Raw genomic sequence first — 24,426 nt, forward strand, 5'->3', positions numbered from 1 at the left:
TGCTAGAAAGCAGCTTGAATATTCATTTGAACATTAGCTTTTGAATATTAATGAAATGTTTTAAAACTACTAAACCCCTCTGTTCTCAGAAGCTGGAACAGTTTTTGATGGAATGTAATGACACAATTATTACTAATCACATATTTTTTTTTTTCGTGCTACGGCTGTTAATTACCCATCTGTTGCTTTCACTGGCAGGCTGTGCCTTTTAGAAAACTGGCCTTCAGTGCATTATATGAAAATGAATTTAAATGGAATACATCAGTGTGGAGATTTAGACCTTAAAATAAATACAAGTATAATAAGTGAGAACAGGAACTGAGCTTCCCTGTGGATGTTCTATAAAGGTAAATGTAACCATAAATGGATAAAAAGTATGACTTGTCATACTTTAATAAATAGATAATTGTAATAATTGGCTAGATGTACTGTTGTATTAAAATAATTGACTTTGTGTGGGAATGTTAGCTCTGCTTCATCACTACACACTATCATCAATTAGTTTCCTAGTAAAGCTGATTCGTCTTGATTCAAGAGGACATTAATTTGTAATTAATTTGACCAAATATATTCGTGGTCATCACACCCCTATGAAAACAATTCCAGTGAAAATGATAAAAGCTCCTAGATGTTTATTCTGTATTGATTTTGCCCCCAGAACTCCCTGGTGCGTTTGCTCACGGCTAAAGAGCGTGACCGAGCGCGTGCAGTCTTCCAGAGTCTTGACCAGGATAAAGACGGTGTCATCACGGCCGGAGAGAGCCGGCGAGCCCAAGCTTCATGGTTCCGTAAGCACAGCAAAGAGCCTCAGTCCTGCAACGTCAGGTGGGTCAAGACGTCTAACTCGGAGTAATCACAGTGCTCTTCATGCATTCTCCGTAATGAGCACTTAAACAATCAGGCCTAAGGTTAAAGAAATTAATTACAAGCCCTTCTCCGTCCTTCAGAATCCTTCAGGAAGCAGGAAATCTGCACGAGTGTGGCCATTTTTAATAATTGTTTTTATGATAAACACCGCCACAAAGCGGCTTTACAGAAATCTGGATGTAGAACAAGAACAAACCCCTAAGGAAAACTATCCTCTTCTGGGTGAAATTCTAAATCAATCTATCTTCAGCTCTCAGGGATAAATTAGACGCTACTTAGTATTTGGTAATCTTGTGAGCCATGTAGAAGATTTCGTTTCTTACAACTGACAAATTGCTGTCGGACGATGATGGGATTTTAAGCATGCAGAAAGAATTAGAAGTAGAGAAATGAAGAAAGAAAAAAAGAAAAGTTTTCAGTAAAGGAAATGGGAGCAGAGGAACGGGGGAAGAGATAAAGCCTGGCGTTAATGAAACATTTCCCGACACGCCTTCCATGTTAAGCAGCTTGTAAAAGCTAATAAGTTTGAAATAACGACGATTTCCATTTCCAGGAGAATTCTGATAACCTACATGCAGCCATTTTGAAAGTATCATTCAGTAATCCAGGATTTGGAAGGGAAGATGTATGTTTGAGGTACAACGTGCTGTAAATCTTCATCTACACCCAAGTCTTAAGCTGTGTACGGTGGCTGAGAAGTGCAAAACAAAATAACAATTCAGACAAACCGGAAAAGGTAGGTATAGTTTGCGAATGGAATTCTTACCGCTGATTGGACGAGACATCTGTCACTCAGGATCTACAGGAAGTCCAGCAGTAGCTGCAGCAGTAGAAAGTGGATTGGTGTGTGTATGAACACAGCTCTGCTCTTATAGCGCTCCTTACATCCTTTAATCTGGAATAGTTTGGTCTTCCAAACATTCCTGTGTTCTTCAGGTGTGTTTTTAGAGATCGCAAACTAATCTTTACACCATGATACGCTATCAGTATACCCAAAATCACGCCATATGAACGTCCTTCCTCAGAGTAGCATTGAAGTAATTAAACTTTCTTATAAATATAAATATGGTTGTTATTTTCTTTAAAAGAAGTGTCACTATTGAAAGAAAAATGGTTCAAAGTGAAGGCACATGTACAAGAAATAAAGTTAGATACTCAATTTCCTACTGCTTGTATATCTTGAGTGACAGATGTCTCGTCCAATCAGAGGTAAGAATTCCATTCATGAACTACATATACCTACCTTTTCTGGTTTGTCTTGAGATTTAGAAGGGTCATATCTTCTCAAATGGAACACTAACGATTGTAACACTGACATTTGTGAGGCGTCTCGTCTTCCCGAGCGTTGTCCTTGAATTTTTTTCTCATCCATCATCAGGGCTTGGAAGCCCCACCCCTCTCCCTTTACGTAAGCAAAGCTTGAGTGCAATTTTTAGGGTGGAAACACTTTCTGCACTGTTTATACTGCACAATGGTGTAAAATAGTGCACAAGTTTGTGATTTGGGATGCACCTTTAACCTCCTGGCAGGTTAGAAGAGGTAGTCAGGCTGAACTGAAGGTGAATTTTGGCAGTTCAGTACTTCCACATCAAATGGTCTCTCTGCGTAAAATTACATTCCTCCAAGTTCTCCTGTTTTCTTTCACATTCCAGAAATTGGTAGTAGGTTGACTGGCTACTCTAAATTGCCCCTTGGTGTAATTATGTGTGCAGTGGACTGGTGATTTATCCAGGATGTAATCCTACAATAATTATACTGTACACCGATCAGGCATAACATTATGACCACCTGCCTAATATTGTGTTGGTCCCCCTTTTGCTGCCAAAACAGCCCTGACCTGTGGACTCCACTAGATCACTGAAGGTGAACCAGCATTAACTTCTTCAGCAATTTGAGCAACAGTAGCTCATCTGTTGGATCAGACCACACGGGCCAGCCTTCACTCCCCACATGCATCAATGAGCCTTGGCTGCCCATGACCCTGTCACCGGTTCACCACTGTTCCTTCCTTGGACCTTGGATAGATACTGACCACTGCAGACCGGGAACACCACACAAGAGCTGCAGTTTTGGAGATGCTCTGATCCAGTAGTCAAACCTGTCACTGGTCATAATGTTATGCCTGATCGGTGTATACTAATATAGTGGCAATAATACAACTAGATTTTTGACTGATTTTATTAAATAATGGAAAGAATCCATTCAATCAATATTCAATTAGTATCATTGTGTTTGCAATACCTGACCATTCTCAAGGCGGGTGCCAATAATTTTGCACCTGACTTCACAGCGTATGAATAGCTTTTAATGGCTGTAATGGATTTCACCTGTGTGTCTTTGTCTTCCATGTTGTCTCATCCATCTTCCCATCATCCTTATTATCACTGCATGTGTTGCTTCCTTCAGACTCAGGGGATTGTGTTCTCCTATAATGAATATGGGGTAAGTCACAGTTTAAAAGAAAGCCTTACCTTACTACTTACCTTTTGTATTTTTTTATTTAAATATTTGGAATATACGATAAATAAAAAACCTCAATCAAAGTAACAGCTACATTCTATATGGCTATGAGAAAACAATAAAGCTATTAAGGAAGAAATATCCCAGTCTGACGATCTATAAAGCAATGAACGTCAACAAAATGATGACCAAAAAAAATTAAAACACTAGGACGTATACGGGGGGGGGTGAAACCGGACATGGGTAAGGGTGAGGAGGACAGGTGCAGGGGGCTGATGGGTAATATAGTTTAAACATAGATTCGTTGACAAAAACAAACAAGCCCTATAAGGAAGGGATTAGTTTGCCTGAGTGACTTTCTTTTCCCTATACTGTGATCAAATTCCCGCGTCTATAGAGTAATTAAATAATCACAGGACAGTGGAGTTTCTGAGGGTCTGTCAACACAATATTCGCATCACACATGCTTCTATTATCACATTAATCTAACGTCAAATGAATGAAGCCATAAAGCTGCTCTAACTAAAAGGTTTGTGATATTACGGGATGCGTGAATATAAAGTGGATTTATATCAGTAGCTCATGGCATCCGTAGTAATGAGCCTTCAGTTTGATTTTATTTGCTTTCTCCTGCTAAAAGCCACGGAGCGTAGTCTGATAAAGTTATACGACTCACGGCATTTAATAATCTGGGTTTGTATTTTCACTTTTTCAGAGGTGTGTCCGTGTCCGAGGTGACACCGTGTAGCAAAAAAAAACAACCCAAAAATACCCACAAAGTCACAATCAGGATCCTAGAGAGTTGGTTAAAAAGCAGTAGATAATTTGATCTGTAATGTTTTGAAGGAAAGCACGGTGGCTTAGTGGTCAGCACTGTTGACACACAGCAAGAAGGTCCAGGGGCCTTTCAGTGTGGAGTTTGCATGTTCTCCCTGTGCCTGTGTGGGTTTACTCCGGGTACTCCGGTTTCCTCCCACAGTCCAAAAACATGTACATTAGGTTGATTGGTCATTCTAAATTGCCCATAGGAGTGAGTGTGAGTGTGTGTGTTGTCTGTCTATATGTGTGGCCCTGTGATGGACTGGTGACCTGTCCAGGGTGTACCCCTGCCTTTCACGCAATGTGTGCTGGGATAGGCTCCAGCAGATCCCCGTGACCCTAATTGGGAATAAAACGGGTCTAGAAAATGGATGGATGGATGTTTTGAAGAAAGAAAAACACAAACATGGCTGATTTGAACGAAAAAATAACTTTCAGCAAATGCTGGCATTAAAATTAAATTTTTTAATCCCATCCAAATAGGGTTAATCTGTTACATTTGGGGTGTGTGTGTAAATTGTAAATATAATTTCATTTCAGTTCAGTTTATTTGTAGTGATATTAACAGTGGATATTGTTACACATCCACATGAAAATTCAGATTTTATTATTCTATTATTGAATATTAAATCTTTTTTTTTATTTTTACAAATCTGTTGCTTTTATTCCTGCTAATGTTTACATAATCAAGTGAAGAATTCTATTAAAAACAAGCTGGTGAGTGTGTCATCTGATTCTAATCATCATCATCATCATCATCATCATCATCATCATAAGAACTAGTCCTGATGTTGTTATTAGCTAACAGATCCAGTCCTGCCATTATCCATGTTAAGCAAGAAGCTTGTTTTCCTCCGGGAAGTGCTCCAGCTTTGGTCTCTACATGTCGTGACCATTATTGCCTTTTAATCGGAGCTCATTAAAATCAGCTCGAGGAGAAAGAGGAAAACTTGGAGTCCTGAGTGACGGCTTGTGCTGTGCGAGTCTCAGAAACGGACCTGGCTCATGTTTAGTTTTCGTTTTCTGTGGTACATTTACACATGGATGACAAATTTAAGGAAAAACTGTGTTATAAAACTGTTTTCTTTCTTTCTCTCTTTCTTTCTTTCTTTCTTTCTTTCTTTCTTTCTTTCTTTCTTTCTTTCTTTCTTTCTTTCTTTCTTTCTTTCTTTCTTTCTTTCTTTCTGTAAGGAGAATTAGGCTAGACGAAACAGAAGGGAACTAATAAATAAATAAGTAAATAAATAAATAAATAAAAACAAGCCACATTTCCTTGGTTATATTATTAAGTTGTTTCTCACTCTTACTCTTTTTCTGCATTTTTTCCTCTTAATTTCGCTTCTTATTTGCTGTCAATTTTTCTATTTTTTTCTTAATACTTTTATATATTTTTAAAAATGACTGTGTCGATATGCAGAAATATGTAAAGGCATCGTGTTGCGTGCATCTGCAACTTTAAAATACAGATGTGTTGTACAAAATCAGTCCATCTTCTATCAGGGTGTGTGTGTGTGTGTGTGAGAGAGAGAGAGAGAGAGAGGGAGAGAGAGAGAGAGGCAAAGAGATAAAGAGAGACAGAGAGACAGAGAGAGAGTGAGTATGGTTGAAAGGAGGCACAAAATGGAGTGTGTCATAACTCATTCTCTTCTCCACAGCATCAGCCACGTCGGCCCGATTTCAGAGAGCAGTCCTGCCAGCTCAAGCAGTGACAGGAGCAGAGACAAGGCCATGGAGAAGTACGACAACAGGTGTGTGTTTGTGTGTATGCGTGTGTTTGTGTGTGTGTGTGTTTGTGTGTATGTGTGTGTGTGTGTTTGTGTGTGTGTATGTGTGTGTGTGTTTGCTCTCAGCTTTAAGAAGCACATAGTGCATTATGGACTATAAATGGATTAGAGATGATCCTTATGGTTCTGTGCTGCAAGCAAACAAAGTTCCCTCTCCTAATGACTAAATGTATGATTAAGGGTACTCTGCTTTATATTGTTCCTGTTCACATTAACTCATGAGTACCAGAGACTATCGTGCATGAGGTATTGGTCAAACTGACAATTATTTATGTTCTTTGGATATCTCTCAAGGCCAGTGCCATGGGACGCATTCCTGCGCGAGAGCGCCATCTACATCCTGGCTGCTCGACCCAACAGCAGCGCCATGCATATCCGCCTGCCCCTGTAATCCCACCAGAACCCAGGGTGGGGTCTGCGGGAGGTCAAACAGCGCCCCCTGGACGTGTGGAAAAAGTCCTGGCACTGACATAAAGGACGTGACACTCAGAGGCTGGCTAAGCCTCTAATCGACGCACCCGGTCCCGAACAGAACACTATTACTTCTATAACAGCACACTGAAGAAAAAAGAAAAAAAAAAGAAAAAAGATTTTACTCTAAGATGTTTTTCTGAGATGTTTCTCTGGCACATATTGTAACCCGAACCCATGCGGTTGGTCGGGTGAGAAGATTGACAGCTATTTCTGTATGTAAGCTATAAGGAGCACTGCCATTTACTGTGTATAAAATAGCAAAAAAAATAGCACCACAGTATTAAACCATCAGCCTTTAAATATCCAGTGTTAGTCACTCGTGATCAGAACTCATATGGGATAACAGACCGTGTTAAAGCCATCGTAAACAAGAAGACGATTAGCAGTGTAATGCGTAGCACGAGCACTAACAGGAAGGAAAGCTATCTGCATATATAATATAATATAATATAATATAATATAATATAATATAATATAATATAATATAATATAATATAATATAATATAATATAATATAATATAATATAATATAATATATATAAATGTGAATATTAATATGTATTATATATGTGTATTTATTCCTGAACCTCACCGTTTTAAAAATGTCCTGGTTTTAGATGCACCATGTTTATTATTATTATTATTATTATTATGATTATTTTTTAAAAACGTGCTAATAATAGGGGTTGAATCTGTCACTGTTCACAAGCCCAATCTGCCAAAAATCAAAGACTAATTCACGGCTTGTAATTAAAAATTAAAAATAGCTAATCTTCTAATCACTGGCTTAAATTCTCCGGAAGATTCCCAGAGGTTTGAATCCTTTAATGATTTTTTTTCCCCCAGATGATTCCTAAATATTCTTTGAAGCAAAGCAAGCTCACTACAACAATATCAGCTCTTATAAATTGTACTAAGTGGCTTCTACAGTCTTGTTCTTTTTGAGGGTCCAGCTCATGTGTACTTGCTTCAGTGGTGATCACTTGTTGAGTCGAATTGAAGCGGTAGGTGCAAGTGAAAGTGCAACGCTCCAAATTTTCGCAGCAGTTACTGGAAATAAAAGCATGGCATTAACTCCACAACCATCAACTGTCTATGTTATTATTATTATTATTATTATTATTATTATTATTATTATTATTAACCATTTGTTTTTAGTTTTGTTGCATGTTAAAAAAAATCAATGGATCACTGAAATCACACATTGGATATGGATGACCTAAACATTCATGTAGAAAATCTTTACTTATATACATTGTGTAATTCGTTGAGAACAAAATGATGTGACAATGGTCAATGGAAACCAAAATCATCAACCCAATGAGGGCTGGACTTTGATTCACACCCAAAATTTAAATTAAATACACACTGGTTCGGGGGGTGGCACAGTGGCTTAGTGGTTAGCATGTTTGCCTCACACCTCCAGCGTCCTGGGTTCGAGTTCAATTGGATTCAGGTCTAGGGAACATGAGGGCCAGTCAATGGCATCAATTCCTTTGTCGTCCAGAAACTGCACACACACTGTGGGCACATGAGGACAGGCATTGTCATGCACCAGGAGGAACCCTGGGGCCAGTGAACCAGTATAAGGTCTGATAATGGCTCTGAGGATTTCATACCAGTACCTAACAGCTGTAAGAGTACCGTTGATATTCCTCCCCAGACCATCACTGATCCCCCACCAAACTGCCAAACATTCACACCAGTAGACTACTGGAGGTCAAACTGTAAGGCTCCGGCAGTGCTCCAGCAGTTCCTCCTCAAATAAAGCAAGGGGTCTCCAGGTATCTCCTCCATGCTCTTGAAACTGTCCTGGAATACACACTAAACCTTCTTGCGAGCCACATATGGATGCCATAATAGAGGATCTGGACTACCTGTGCAACCTGATTGGAAGTCTGCAAGTCTGACAATGACCAAAAACAAAACACAAAACTAGAGACAAACCAATAAAGAAGGATAAGTTGAGAGCACATGTCTGTGGCCACCACATGGAAAATCGTCCCCTTTTTGTGGTTTGTCTCGCTGTTGCCCCTCCAGTGCACCTGATTTCACATTCATCTGCACCAAAGCAGATGTGATGATATTAGCCTACAAAGGTAAACCCATGAGCCTTATCCTAGAAGCATAAGCCTGGGATTTTTAGCCTAGGATGTAAAGACATGGAACTTTAGCTTTAAAGATTAAGCCCAAGAACTTTGGCCTAAAAGATAAGCCCAAGAACTTAACCAAGGACATTAAGCCCAAGAACAAATGAAAAGCAAACACCTACTAAGTTAAGCCTAGGTACTTTGACCTTAGCCTAGAAAGTTAAGCCCAAGAAACTTTATTTTAGTAACTGAATCCCAAGAACTTTATTACGATATTTTTAGCCTAAGGCTCTTGTGTGTTTTTCATTACAGTGCTGTTGTAGCTAACATCACACCAATGATTAGGAAAATGAGTTGACATTTAGAAATTGGTTTATAGCTTCATTTTCTTTCTCTAATGTTTTTTTTTTTTTGCTCAACAAAACTCATTTGTGTTCTCTAGAATTGAGGTTCTCTTTTTTTCCTTTATGAAAACATTAAAACGTTAATTATTGATGAGTTCATTATTACTCTCATAATGGGTTGGTTCAGTTATTTTAAGGGTAAATAAAACTTACTTCAGTTACTTTAAAATATCTAAATTACACTGGGGCCATAAACCCCATGAAGCGTCTATCATGAAGTGGTGCAATCATCCATCCAGACTTTATGGGTACATCCAGTTGTCATACTATATAACTGTTGCGTCTCTATAGTACTATTACTATTAATGCTCTCTACTAGATATTAACAACACTGTGTAACGTGTACTGCTCTTCTGAAATTTTTACATATAGAGATGCTCCTGTAGGATCAGAGGGTGTAAAAAAGAGCTTTTTTTCCCACATGAAGTGTGTGAAAAGCAAAGCCATCGCTCCGAGGGCAGCCGTCTCTTTCTCCCGGAAGACACGTCCTGGATCTGACATTCTCCGTTAAATACCAGATCGCTTTTTATAGAATGCCAGATTGATTTATTCAGCATGGATTATTACGGAATTGTGTACAGTCGCCTGCAGTCAGATTCCATACACATTGCAAAGTAATTTCTATGTAAATACAGCCTTGTTTTTTTACCATTACACATTCCTTTAAGTTTATTATTTATTTATTTAACACTGAGAGAAATGATCAAAGTAAAATCATGGCTGTATTCTATAAGAGAAAAACATAGGGCTTTTCACACGTGGGATCGTTCACTCAGGGGGATTATAAACCCCGGGTAAAGGGAATCCTGGGATCTTTCCTTTTAGGTTTCACACTACTCATACTTTACCCTGGGTTAACAATTAATCAATGAAACATTAAATTCCTCATTTGCATCATCAAACGTGATTGGATAATAAAATAACGGCTTGTCTCGCACTTTCAGTTTCAGTTGTGAGGGCAGGTCTGCCATTCTGAGCAGGTATTTTTTTCATTTTGTTCGTTGATATTAACTTCCTGTTAACTATTCAGTGTCACACAGTGCATTTCTGTTTCTATTACTACACACAATTCCAATTAACCGCCTGACGCTAACGAGCTATTTTTGTTGTGTTGCTACGTGTCACTACTCGATTCGTACCGGAAACACGATTTGTATTGCACATGTGCAAAATCTCAGGTTTTTGTTCCAACAACACATTACAACATTATATTATTAAGATTACAGGGTGAAGAGGTGAACAAGGTACAGGAGTTTAAGTAATTGGGGTCAACAGTCAAGAGTAATGGAGAGTGTGGGGAAGAGGTAAAGAAGGAATGGGTGGAGAAAGGTGTTTGGAGTTCTGAGTGATAGAAAAATATCAGCGAGAATCAAGGGGAAGGTGTAAAAGACAGTGATGAGACCGGCCATGCTGTATGGTTTAGAGACAGTGTCACTGAGGAAGAGACAGGAGTCAGAGCTGGAGGTAGCAGAGCTGAAGATGTTGAGGTTCTCTTTGGGAGGGACATGGTTGGACAGGATTAGGAACAAGTACATCAGAGAGACAGCTCATGATGGATGAAGTTAGGGAGGTCAGATTAAGATGGTTTGGACATGTTCAGAGGAGGGAGAGTGAGTATATTGGTAGGAGAATGTTGGACATGGAGCTGCCAGGCAGGAGGTAAAGAGGAAGGCCAAAGAGGAGGTATATGGATGTAATAAATGAGGATATGAAGCTAGTGTTGAGGATGCAGAAGATAGGGATAGGTGGAGAGAGATGATTCGCCGTGGAGACCCCTGAAGGGAAAAGCCCAAAGAAGAAGATTATTAGTAATATTATAAATACCCGAAACTGCCGTAAATCGTTTCGTCATACTTCGGACAAGAAGTAGACGCATTTCCGTGCATGCTCGGTACAAATCGTGTTTCTGGTACGGATGTTCTCTCAGCAGGTAGTTAAAAAAACTGCATTGTGGGTAATCTCGCCATAACCCTAACCTGATAACTGAAATAACGGTCGATGAAACGAAGGAAAAACAATAAGAATATTTGCTCGGATATTAATAACTGTTATGTATTGATGTGAAGTTGCTCAGGATAGATTTTTTATCCTGTGAAGATATATTTTAAATAACGCAACAGTGTGAGACTTAGAGGAGAGTGTAGTCATAATGATCCTTTCACATCGGAAATGCATCGGTTTTTAATATGGACGCAGCTTTAGTAGCATGGCTTCTTTACAGAGACATGCTGGGGATCAGAGAGATAGAGAGAGAGAGAGAGAGAGAGAGACGCTTTTCACCCCGAAAGGTCATGACATCTGGGGTTTCTGATCCGAGCTCAGTCCACCAATTAGTCTCAGAAGAACAGGATCAGTGGCTGCGGCTGTGGATTCTGGCAGCACTAACTGCGCTGAAAAGGGCATGTGTCTCGTTTATTTTTAAAAGGCTTCCTTCTTAAAGCACTTGTTGTTTGCCATTGTTGCCATTTATTTTTAGCCCTTGTTAAGCTGGAGAAAGAAAGAAAGAAAGAAAGAAAGAAAGAAAGAAAGAAAGACAGACGTTGTTCTCAGCTAGAGGTGTGATGTGAACGGAGTCACCCACACAAACACAACACAAATACATCAGCTACAAACAATCTCCCACACACACGTGTTGAAAGGGAGGCGAGTGATTCTAGGTGCTCAGTGTTTATCACAGTGAAGCATCGAGTTCTGCTTCTGAATACACACACACACACACACACACACATATACACAAAACCAGCTGGTAGAGTCTGCTTCTGTAGCTCCAGGGAGATCCTGACTCGTTTCTTTGTCTCTGGCTTTTTATAGGACGCTGTCATGAAAAATTAACACGCTCTTCTCTGAAAGCTTTTACAGACTGAACTCCTGTACACATCGCTAAATATACGAGAACGGGATGAAGCGGAGAAGAAAACGGGAGTAGTAGCATGAATTTTGTGCTTTATGGGTCAACACACACACACACACACACACACACACTGTTCCCAGCAACACTTCCTCTATATTTCAATGCCCTGTATCTTGTGCGAAGAAGATGGTGGCCAAACGTCATTCCACAAATGAAATAAATACAAACTACTTATATAATGAGTCCAACTTTATTTGATTGAATTTGCATCACAACCCTAAATAGTCACAGATTAGTAAGATTAGTAGCTATTTAATATAAAATGCTAATCACATCACATCACAGTTTACCGCAGGCTATCTTATTACATTATATTGCCAAAAGTTTTGGGACACCCCTCTAAATCATTGAGTTCAGGTGTTGGTCAGGGGTTGGGCTCGGCCCCTTAGTTCCAGTGAAAGGAACTCTTAATGCTTCAGCTTCATACCAACATTTTGGACAATTTCTTGCTCCCAACTTTATAGGACCAGTTTGGGGATGACCCCTTCCTGTTCCAACATGACTGCACACCAGTGACCAAAGCAAGGTCCATAAAGACATGGATGAGTGAGTTTTATGTGGAGGATCTTCACAGAGTCCTGACCTCAACCCCATAGAACACCTTTGAGATGAATTACATGCACATGAATGTAATATGGAGTTGTCCCGCCCTTTGCAGCTATAACAGCTTCAACTCAGCTTCAATCTCCACTCTAATTCATCCCAATAGAATATATTTGTACTGAATAGCAAACAAACAAACAAACAAGCTTGGGAATAACAGCATTAATAAACAAACAAACAAATCAATAAACTGTTAAGATTCATGTTTAGGTCACGCCCCCTACCCAAACCTGCTGTATCGAGTCTGCACTGAGGCAGAAAGCGACCGAGCCTCAAGATGGAGCTACGACTGTGTTTATATCTAGACATGCGGCTTGTACAGAGCTAAACTGGTAGCTATATGCTTCCTAAACTTGTCATTTTGTGAAAACTGCTTTGAGGAAACAGGACATGAATGACATTTGAATGATATGTTACTGAATAAATTTATTAAGAAGAAGAAGAGGAAGAGGAAGAAGAAGGCTAAACTGGTAGCTTATATATCCACATTTATAGCCAGGAATAAGAGACACTTTATCTCCATCCTCTGAAGCATGACATCAGCAGCAGGGTTATATAACTGGAGAGCGTGATGACAGTTTTAACCACACACACACACACACACACACACACACTTTGGCCTTCTCATTCACTCTACACGAATGACTTAATCTTGAGGATGAGAGTTCCCCTGGAGCGAGGTCACTTCCATATGCGTCCAGGAAAAAAACTGAGAAGAAAAAGGACAAGAGTGCACAAAAAAAAGGATGAACTTGTTAACCTGTAGTACAGTCAGGAAATAGTGGATGCTAAAAACACTTTTGGGTGTGTGTGTGTGTGGGGGGGGGGGTGTATGTCAGGAATGAGCTTTAATGTTGGGGCTCGCTCTTATGAGAAACTAATCAGCAACGGCGTGATGTGATGAAGCAGTGTGACTGTTATCAAGCCAAAGTTGAATGTTTTTCTATAACAGCACATGAGATGTTTTATTCCTCTTATCCCACACCAATTAATTTAAATACTGCATACTTTTATCCGTTTATTGTTACTTTTAATGTTTGTAGTAGTAATTACTTATCAGTTAGGTTATAGCAGCTGTATGTACTTCCCTATGGGTTATAACAGCTATAGTTCCCTCACCACTATTTCATTTATTTTTAATTTTTTCAATTAAAAAAAATATAATAAAAATATTAATAAATAAATAATAATAATAATTTAAAAAATAATAATAACAATAACAACAATAAAAATAAACAATAAACATAAACAATAAAAATAAAAATAAAAATATATTAAATTAAATTTAATTTAATAATATGCTCACTGTGTTACTGAGAAACTACAAGTGTAATAAATCTCTTCTGTCCTGAAAATGCTGGTATCCTTTCTTAAAGCTTTACCTCTGACACCGGAGACTCCTTTTTATAAATATTAAATAAACGTCTCCTTAGATAAAACATCATGATATCAACAGTTACGTACATTTTTTTTTAACCTATTTTTATAAACTGTCCATTGCACATTCTTTTTTAATGAACTGTTACTAATATACACCTGTGATTATAAAAAAAATGAATCAACAACCAGATTTAAGATCAGATTCAAAGGTTCTACAGGCATTAATGTCTAAAATAATAGAAATGTGAACAGCTAAACTGGTTACACATACTCTCATAATGCATCAGTTCAACGTTGTACAGCTTTTATAACTTCATTGTCAGTTTTATGTCGCCATCTAGCGGCAAGAAACTGGAACGACATTTCTCTCATTTACTCGTGCGCAATAAATATGACGCGGCATCAGATTGGGTGGATTTACTCGTAATAAAGCTCGTAATGAAGATAAATACACGCTGCTGTAATTTGTATTTTATTCTGAAGTAAATGCGAATCATAACCCAACTTTGACTCCGACAAAAGATGTATTTAATGCGTTGTTGTTGTTTTTTTGCTATTTGGCAACACATTTAGAGGGAATTTCGTGGGAAGAATCCGGCAACCCAGGGTTGGCAATCGCGCTGCAGGGGGCGGGGCCGTGTTGATGTCCTGCAGTCAAAAACCGACGTGGATTTTTCTTTAAAATAAATATAATTAAAAAGAAAAATGAAATAAAGTTAAGCGACTGGTGAATTGTTACTCTGGTTTATTTACGGTAACGAGGTAAGAAATTTTATTTTAATAATTAAAAAAAAAAAAAATGGTTGATGTGCCTATCGGGTACGATGCTAGGACGTTATGCTAGCTAACCAGGTAACAGCTGAACAACGCTGGTGTTTGTTTATAAAGCTAACAGCTAAGCATGTGGCTCATAATACATGCCGAGAATTAATTTATAGATTTAAACATTTATTTTTTATATATATACATCAGGCAGTTTATAATTTTACAACGTGCCTCCTTTGCAGAGTTCCAAATTCTCTTGTACACCCTACATAGTGTACACTACAGTGGCTCGTGCACAAAAGAAAGCGGTCCAAACTCTTTTACTATGTAGTGCGCTTTAGATACAGAAGGGAGCCCTGTGCGGTTTGGGACACAGCCCTGATGATGTTGCTCGCTTGCTGGCTGGAACGTTGTTGTGGTGGTTATGTTAACCTACTGTTTGTTCTTGAACGTCCTTGTGCTGTAGTTTACTTGAAAATGAGTGATTAAACTGAGCCATCATCTGATTGGTTATTTCGTGTTGTGACGTCATAAGCCTGTGTTCTTTCGTTCTAAAAACGCGTGCTAGTACTTTTCAGCTCTACTGTAGTGTCTCTGTATGATTAACAAAACTTTTCTATTTTTTTTCTTTCGTTCTTTTTATAAGGCGCTCAGGGCTCTAATAATCATAATTATTTACATATTCAAAGGCAAAAAAATAAAGATGTTTAAGTATTCGTGACTTGTGTTTACGCCGAAGGTACCCCGGTGATTACTGGCATTTATTTATTTGTTGTTTATTTGTTTACTTTTTCAAAGAGCTCAACAGATTGCAGGAGATCTTAAATTATTAAAAGAAGGGGGAAAAAATTAAGGATTATTAATAAAAAAGAAAAGGAAAAGAATTGCAAAGTTATTTCTGTGTATGTATTTATTTATTTATTTATTTAACTAACCCCCATAATTAAGAAAAAAAGAAAGCACAATTTATTTATATATTTATATTTATTTATATAAATGGTTTGTTCTTTTACTTTTACATATTAAGTGTATCTAAAATAAATTTCATATGTATATTATTTAAGCATTAATTTTATTATTATTTTTTAATCTTTTTATTTAAAATAATATTTACTTTACTTAATCCTTAAATATATTTCCCCAGATTGAGATATATAAATATATTTAAATACTTAGGTATAAAAAGTACTATGTCTTTGCCTCTGTTAAACTCCAGTGAATAAGAATGATTCAAGAAATTTTAGTGATTCGTTAAAGAATCGATTCCGAAACATGATTCACCGAGTCAGCAGTGTTATGTGTGTTCAAGCGAATACACTGGAAACCAAATGCAGAGAAGTTACATAAACGTCAGGTGAAAAGTTTTCCACTGCAGTGGACGATGATTTATCTGTTTGTCAACACTCTAATCGAGGTTTTTTTTTTTGCTGTGTTTTATCTGTTGCCCACAGTGTAATCGAGGACTTATCAGCTGACCACACGGCTCCACTTTTAAAGGCACCATGGGAAACACAAGCAGCGAGAGGTCAGGAGTGGGGCAGGGCGAGAAAGCCAGCCGCAGGGACAGCCGAGGTGCTAAAGAGGGAGACCGGCCCAAAATCCTCATGGACAGCCCTGAGGACGCGGACATTTTCCAGGGAGAGGATGTTAAGGTCTGCAGTGTGTGTGTTTCAGATTCAAAACACTGTCTGTCTGTCTGTCTGTCTGTCTGTCTGTCTGTCTGTCTGTCTATCTATCTATCTATCTATCTATCTATCTATCTATCTATCTATCTATCTATCTATCTATCTATCTATCTATCTATCTATCTATCTATCTATCTATCTATCTATCTATCTATCTATCTACACTATATTGCCAAAAGTATTTGCTCACCCATCCAAATAATCAGAATCAGGTGTTCCAATCACTTCCATGGCCACAGGTGTATAAAATCAAGCACCTAGGCATGCAGACTGTTTTTACAAACATTTGTGAAAGAATGGGTCGCTCTCAGGAGCTCAGTGAATTCCAGCGTGGAACTGTGATAGGATGCCACCTGTGCAACAAATCCAGTCGTGAAATTTCCTCGCTCCTAAATATTCTACAGTCAACTGTCAGCTGTATTATAAGAACGTGGAAGTGTTTGGGAACGACAGCAACTCAGCCACGAAGTGGTAGGCCACGTAAACTGACGGAGCGGGGTCAGCGGATGCTGAGGCGCATAGTGTGAAGAGGTCGCCAACTTTCTGCAGAGTCAATCGCTACAGACCTCCAAACTTCATGTGGCCTTCAGATTAGCTCAAGAACAGTGCGCAGAGAGCTTCATGGAATGGGTTTCCATGGCCGAGCAGCTGCATCCAAGCCATACATCACCAAGTGCAATGCAAAGCGTCGGATGCAGTGGTGTAAAGCACGCCGCCACTGGACTCTAGAGCAGTGGAGACGCGTTCTCTGGAGTGACGAATCGTGCTTCTCCATCTGGCAATCTGATGGACGAGTCTGGGTTTGGCGGTTGCCAGGAGAACGGTACTTGTCTGACTGCATTGTGCCAAGTGTAAAGTTTGGTGGAGGGGGGATTATGGTGTGGGGTTGTTTTTCAGGAGCTGGGCTTGGCCCCTTAGTTCCAGTGAAAGGAACTCTGAATGCTTCAGCATACCAAGACATTTTGGACAATTCCATGCTCCCAACTTTGTGGGAACAGTTTGGAGCTGGCCCCTTCCTCTTCCAACATGACTGTGCACCAGTGCACAAAGCAAGGTCCATAAAGACATGGATGACAGAGTCTGGTGTGGATGAACTTGACTGGCCTGCACAGAGTCCTGACCTCAACCCGATAGAACACCTTTGGGATGAATTAGAGCGGAGACTGAGAGCCAGGCCTTCTCGTCCAACATCAGTGTGACCTCACAAATGCGCTTCTGGAAGAATGGTCAAAAATTCCCATAAACACACTCCTAAACCTTGTGGACAGCCTTCCCAGAAGAGTTGAAGCTGTTATAGCTGCAAAGGGTGGACCAACGTCATATTGAACCCTATGGATTAGGAATGGGATGTCACTTAAGTTCATATGCGAGTCAAGGCAGGTGAGCGAATACTTTTGGCAATATAGTGTATCTATCTATCTGTCCGTCTGTCTGTCCATCTGTCCATCTGTCTATCTATCTATCTATCTATCTATCTATCTATCTATCTATCTATCTATCTATCTATCTAAATTTTATGTAATTTTATTTCTGGACATACATACACCTACAATTATTATGGTGCTTTTAAATACATGGTCAAACTAATTTGTTTTTATTTACATACTACACACACACACACACTTTAAACACAATAAATCAGTTAAAACTCTTGCAAATCAGACAAAAAGGCAGAAATGTTCCACTGACAGTAATTACATTAAGAAAATTCATATTTCCTTTACGGTGCCACAGTTTCACAGACAAAACTTTACTAATACACCTAATGTTGTAGTTTAGATTCATCACCCGACTGTATAGAAGGTCTCTATGCACTACCTTCAATTTTTTATCGTAAATAATATTGTGTGTGTGTGTTTGCAATGCTCTTCCCCTCAGGCTCCCTTAGAGAAGGAGGAGTTTTTAGCCTGGAGGCAGGACCTCGAGTCTGCTGATAAGGAGCTGTTGGCACGGCCGACAGTGTTTCGTTGGACCGGTGCCGGAAAAGAGGTCTATCTCTCTGGATCCTTCGACAACTGGGCAAATAAGATTCCTCTAACTAGAAGGTAAATAAGGACGTTAACAGAGATTCTAATCTCAACAGGCCACATGTACGTGAACAGAGGGGGAACAAAACTACTGCAGTGTTACCTGGCAGTGTCTGACTTTTATCACACTTAATGCCATTACATAATTATACACAATACAAAGCTTTCTGTGAGTTTATACTCCACAGCTCAGTCGAATTCCCCAATCTAAATGCAGTATATTTTAACACACATCACATTTTCTGTAGTAACAGCTCATAACAGCTCATTCACAGGGGATTTGCAGTTAAAAAGATCTAAGATGTTGATTTGAAGAGGTGATGTTTATGTTATGTTTATGGAAGGAGTCTCCAGTCTCAGCAACAGTCAGAGGTGAAGGTGTAACTTTAAACCTTAAGGACATAGAGAGGCAGATGAGAAAATGACTTTTTATAACTTAGGGGAAAATAAGGTAAGGATCTAAACTGTTTACAGCTTCAACTCTTCTGGGAAGGCTTTGAGTGTGTTTATGGGGATTTTTGACCATTCCTCTAGAAGCGCATTTGTGAGGTCAGGCACTGATGTTGGACGAGAAGGTCGCAGTCTCCGCTCTAATTCATCCCAAAGGTGTTCCATGGGGTTGAGATCAGGACTCTGTGAAGTTCCTCCACACCAAACTCACTCATCCATGTCTTTATGGACCTTGCTTTGTGCACTGGTGTGCAGTCATGTTGGAACAGGAAGGGGTCATCCCCAAACTGTTCCTATAAAGTTGGGAGCATGAAATTGTCCAAAATGTCTTGGTACGCTGAAGCATTAAGAGTTCCTAAGGGGCCGAGCCCAACCCCTGAAAAACAACACCTGAATTCAATGATATGGAGGGGTGTCCCAAAACTTTTGACAGCATAGTGTATCTGGGTAATTGCTGTGGAATAAGATTTCAGGCTTCAACCTTAAAGAAATGAATCCACCTTTTTTCCTGTAACAGCACTTGTGTCTTTTATCTTCTTTTCCTTCATCCAGTCAGAATAATTTTGTCGCAATCGTGGACTTGCCTGAAGGTGAACATCAGTATAAGTTCTACGTGGACGGACAGTGGACCCACGACCCATCTGAGGTGTCCAACCCAACTCTCACTAAAGTTACACAAATTACTCGACAATCTGCAGCTAAGTGTAGCTAACTGTATTTTTTTTTAATCAGCCTGTAGTGACCAATCAGCTGGGAACGATCAACAACTTCATCCAGGTGAAGAAAACTGATTTTGAGGTGTTCGATGCTCTCATGGTGGACTCGCAGAAATGCTCGGATATGTCAGGTAGCTAGAGTTTGACCTTTTTTATTATGATGATGATGTTTTATACCATAACAGCTATATAGCTTTATAACAGATGCAAATCACAGGCTCATAATAATGTGCTCTTTCATATAAACTGACTAAAAAGAGTGTAAAAGTTGTAAAAGTTTATTACGTTAGGAAAATGTAAATTGTTAATGCTGATGTCTTCTGGACAGAGACGTTTTGCGGTTTCTCAATAATATTGAGACGAATTGATTTATTAATATAAAGGCAGAGACAAAACAGATGCTGATGAAGTACCGAGTGTTATAGCTGTTATAATGGTTACAGGAGCTAACTTGTTTTATGGACGTTCCACAATGTTAAATGTAACTACTAACGCATTAAATGTCATGTTTTATTGTTAAAGAAATGTAATTGTTGGTAAACCTCTGTGCTATAAAAAATCTTGTTATTAGGAAATCGGGACATGAAGCTAACCGTGTTATAGATTATTTCCCTATAAATCCATTTGTATTTTAGTTCTTATTTAACCTCTATACAGATTTAAGATCAGGACTGAAGTAAGGCCCCAGAAGTTTTCTGTCCTCAATATGCAAAATGCGTCTCTGTTATTCAGCTCCACTTATTGCTGATGTTAATTTTCAGGGAAGAAACCTTGAGAGGAACCAGGCTCAGGAGGGAACCCTCCTTCATTTGGGTGACACTGGACAGTAAATAATGTAACTGTAACTCATTAACGTCCTTTCTACAGCATCAACCAAGGGCCCATGAGGAACTATTAGGTCAGGGTTAGGGTTAGCCCTAACCCTAACCCTAGACACTAATTCCTTGCTGTCACAAGCTGACAGATGAAATGGCAGATCTGTGACGGTGTGAAAGTCCCCAAGTGGCTCTGTCCACGGCTGTCTCCTGGTCACAGGCTGTCCACACATATCCACCCACAGTACCAGCGCGCAACACCAAGCGACAAGACTCCGACCAGGGGTGGAGCAAGGGGTCACACTGGAAACTCTGGAAACCAATGTTTCTTTCTTAATTTTTTAGATCTCTCAAGCTCACCTCCTGGACCATACCATCAGGACGCTTACGTACCCAAACAGGACGAGAAGTTCAAGTCTCCACCCATCCTCCCTCCTCACCTGCTGCAGGTCATCCTCAATAAGGACACAGGCATCTCAGTACGTACAAGATGCATCATTACACTACAACCTATAACTAAAATTGGAGCTATAAAAATGTGGGTGGAGTTTAGTTTACAGTCTCTCATGATTGGCCTGCTTGCCTCTACATTGCTTCCTGGTTTATTAAACAGCTTCCTGGTTTATTAAACGCACAATCTGGCGTGTTTAACAGCCTAGCAGTCCCGACTAATTAGACATTTAGCCTCGACATTTGCCTCGAGAGCTTATTTAAATGATCCCACACTTCTAAACGTTCTCTTTCACTGAATTAATGAAGTCGCTCCTCATGGCAGGAGTGTGGGAAGGTGCACGCTTCAGGCAGTAGACTGTTCTGTTTGCCAGGCTGAATTTTTCCAAGCTTTATGTAACTAACATCTATAAACCAGGTTTTTAGTGATATGAGGTTGTGAGTAATATTATTTGGATTTAACCAAAAATGTTTGTTAGGTATGTGTGTGTATGTATTTATTTATTTATTAGAAGTACATTCTGCATTTCAGCCATATATATATATATATATATATATATATATATATATATATATATATATATATATATATATATATATATATATATATATATATATATATATATATATATGTATTCCCTAAAATAATCATAAGGGACAAATTCTCTGTTTTTGTCTCACCAGTGTGACCCCGCGTTACTTCCGGAGCCCAATCATGTGATGTTGAACCATCTTTACGCTCTGTCCATTAAGGTAAGGGTGACATATGAAATGAAACACGATGGACATAAACACACCACACACACACACACACACACACACACACACACACACACACACACTATATGACCTCTTTTTTTCAAAAAGCGCTGCTTATGTTCACATGTATAGTTTTTTAACTACAGAAAAAGTAAAGGAGCTCAATGAGAGCTGGGTAGAAATGTCTATTTTTATTCTAAATGGAAAAGCTAGATAATTAGCTAATGTAGCTGAAGGGGAGAAGTTGTTTTGTTCCAGTGTGTGCATCATGTGCATCACCCCCCCCCCTTTAGTGCAGAAAGAGATTTGCCTAGCTATTACATTAATAATCTTTCTTTTTCAAAAATCTTTATCTTTCAAAGATAATAAGACAAAATTCATACTAGGTGGAAAACTTACAGCTTTACTTTTGGTGATACTATGGTGATTTTATTCCTTGTCAGATTGTGTGACTGTGCTCTTACTGTGGTAATAAAATGGTAATATATTTCAGCAAGTATATTAATACAAACCTGTGCCCATGTTATAAAAGGCAACGATATCATAACAAGACATAGTACACAGTTTAGTCTGCTATAAAGTGCCAAAAAAGTGGAGCATTTACCAAGAAAAAAATGTAAGCAGAGAACAAACAAACCATTAGTGAATAACGTAGAGGTTTAACATTATGACCAGTGAGAGGTGAAGTGAATAAGACTGATGATCTTCTCATCATGGCACCTGTTAGTGGGTGGGATATATTAGGCAGCAAGTCAACATTTTGTCCTCAAAGCAGGAAAAATGGACAAGAGTAAGGATTTGAGTGAGTTTGACAAAAGGCCAAATTGTGATGGCTAGACCACTGGATCAGAGCATCTCCAAAACTGCAGCTTTTGTGGGGTGTTCCCGGTCTGCACTGGTCAGTATCTATCAAAAGTGTCTTTTAAGTCCTGTAAGTATCCTTTAAGTCACAACCTAGAGGACTTAAAGGATCTACTGCTAACATCTTGGTGCCAGATACCACAGCACACCTTCAGGGATCTAGTGGAGTCCATGCCTCAACAGGTCAGGGCTGTTTTGGCAGCAAAAGGGGAACCAACACAATATTAGGCAGGTGGTCATAATGTTATGCCTGATTAGTGCAATATTAGTGCTTTATTGCCTGATTAGCCAACAACATTGCTGCTGTTTCTTACATATTGTCTATTTTTCACCTATCACACATTATGTAGCAATCTATAGGATGTGGTACAAGTCTAGACTAATGCTCTGGTTTTTGATTCCCAGGATGGAGTAATGGTTCTTAGCGCCACACATCGCTATAAGAAGAAGTATGTCACCACCCTGCTGTATAAACCCATCTGACCCCAGCAGCACCACCCTCTTCTCATGAATTCTACCACACCTGCCAAGTTTCTATTCACTCCACTACTGAGAGCTAGTGTCTAGTGTAGGTGTTTTCCCCTCTCTGTTATTTTGTTAATAAGTAATATGTGGCACGGGTTGCCAAGAGCTAACCATTTCAATTTTTTTGCTGTCAATAGAATATGTTCTACATGATAAAACAACCAGCTTTGGTATCAAGAGACCAGTAATGTAGACAGGTGGCATGAAAGAGACCAAAAAATATATGTAGGTTTATATATTTCAAGTACTATCATAAATAAGGATTAAACACTTGGATGTGTGCTGTATGGTGCAGCTACTCAGTTACTGTTACAGTACGTCTCAAAGTGTTTTATTCTTCTTATACCACAGAGATCACCAAAACGATGACATTAACTTATTGAAGACTGACACATCATACTTTTTATCCGTTTATAGATACATTTTCATGTTGGTGAAAACTCCTGAATTTCATATAAAGTGCTGACACTGGATTCTTTACACATAAATAACAGAAATCTTTACAATATCAGCGTTTTTTAAGTTGGTTTCTGTGAACCGTACTCAGAGCTGCTGTTATAAAAGAAAATTTTATCAGCACCTTCTGACCTACCCAGAATTCAATAGCGCTATGGTATCATGTGAAATCTCAGACTAAGGGATAAAGGTGACTGAATCAGTTCTCTGTGTGGGATGTATTTGCTGAGATTTTGTTGAATGTTTGCAAAACCAGGAAACAAAAAAGGGAGGATAAAGTGTCTGAAATGGGTTTTTTTTATTTTTTATTTAATTATATTATCTATCACTAAATACAGGTCGTGTGTCAAAAATGTAGGTGTATAATTTATACGTTTCATTTAACCATTTCTTTAGTAAAAGCTTTTTGTGGTTTATATTATTAGGGAATAATGTTTTTTGTTCTTTCTCTTCCTGATTTATTTTGTATTTTTATATATGTGTTTTTATTTTATTTTATTTTTTTTTTGAATACCTGACTAATGATCCACAGCAGCAATGTCTCACTCAATTTATTTGTGCAGCTTGATTGCTGAAATTTAACGTATACTCTCAAAGGAAGAGGATAAAAATCAATTGCCAATAAAGCTTATTTTTTAACACCCTTAGATTTTTTTTTTCCTGTTTATTCTGTGAGTGAATGTTGACCAGTGACCATAGACTTAATGTAGATTCCTAATGAGCAAGCCAGAGGTGCTGAGGGGCAAACTTCTGTTGAAGACACCATGAGACACCAGATAGTGAGAATATGAATCATTATACATACATATATAGATGTAGAAGAGTAAAAACAGCAGTACTGTGTGTGTTGAAATGTTCATAATGAGCAATTTGTGTGAATAATAAGTCCTGTGATGAGGCCATGATTGATGAATCTTTAGGATTACATCAGCATCTCTGTAGTCTCCAGGTACAAGCCTACAGTATCCAGGTGAGATCATCCACTGAAGCTTGTCTATAAATAAAAACAAACCCGTTCATTATCCATGGTTAACTCTCAGTCTCAGTGAAATTGATCGTCAGTAGCATGTGATTATGCATTCTGAAATGTGGGACTAAATGCTGCCAACCCTGTGTGGACTTTGA

At 38.7% G+C, this 24,426-nt stretch overlaps 2 protein-coding genes across 3 annotated transcripts in view; both read left to right on the plus strand.

Annotated features, from left to right (window-relative positions):
- The window catches only part of phf24 (PHD finger protein 24), a 34,510-nt gene extending 27,021 nt beyond the window's left edge, over positions 1 to 7,489 (plus strand). The window contains exons 6-9 of one of the 2 annotated variants that reach the window (XM_058410983.1): positions 659 to 825; positions 3,274 to 3,309; positions 5,802 to 5,894; positions 6,225 to 7,489. In XM_058410983.1, coding sequence (XP_058266966.1) covers positions 659 to 825; positions 3,274 to 3,309; positions 5,802 to 5,894; positions 6,225 to 6,321 — 393 coding nt within the window. In that variant the 3' untranslated portion in view covers positions 6,322 to 7,489. The remainder of the gene's footprint in view (positions 1 to 658; positions 826 to 3,273; positions 3,310 to 5,801; positions 5,895 to 6,224) is intronic. The other variant, XM_058410984.1, reaches the window with a different exon arrangement.
- Positions 7,490 to 14,392: 6,903 nt separating this feature from the next.
- On the plus strand, positions 14,393 to 23,956 carry prkab1a (protein kinase, AMP-activated, beta 1 non-catalytic subunit, a). The gene is made up of 8 exons (XM_058412794.1): positions 14,393 to 14,554; positions 16,009 to 16,209; positions 18,121 to 18,287; positions 19,272 to 19,365; positions 19,452 to 19,566; positions 20,596 to 20,729; positions 21,385 to 21,453; positions 22,726 to 23,956. The coding sequence occupies exons 2-8, from the start codon at positions 16,060 to 16,062 to the stop codon at positions 22,801 to 22,803; spliced, it is 807 nt and encodes a 268-aa protein (XP_058268777.1). The 5' UTR covers positions 14,393 to 14,554; positions 16,009 to 16,059; the 3' UTR covers positions 22,804 to 23,956.
- The last annotated feature ends 470 nt before the right edge of the window (positions 23,957 to 24,426 follow it).

The sequence above is a fragment of the Hemibagrus wyckioides genome, linkage group LG16 (genome assembly GCF_019097595.1).
Source record: "Hemibagrus wyckioides isolate EC202008001 linkage group LG16, SWU_Hwy_1.0, whole genome shotgun sequence".
NCBI classification, from domain to species: domain Eukaryota; kingdom Metazoa; phylum Chordata; class Actinopteri; order Siluriformes; family Bagridae; genus Hemibagrus; species Hemibagrus wyckioides.

Excerpts from the sequence above, each read along its gene's own strand:
- prkab1a (XM_058412794.1), top strand. The coding sequence starts at position 16,060 with ATGGGAAACACAAGCAGCGAGAGGTCAGGAGTGGGGCAGGGCGAGAAA. Across the intron at positions 18,288-19,271 it reads AAGATTCCTCTAACTAGAAG|TCAGAATAATTTTGTCGCAA; the intron begins GTAAATAAGGAC and ends TCCTTCATCCAG. Across the intron at positions 21,454-22,725 it reads TTTACGCTCTGTCCATTAAG|GATGGAGTAATGGTTCTTAG; the intron begins GTAAGGGTGACA and ends TTTGATTCCCAG.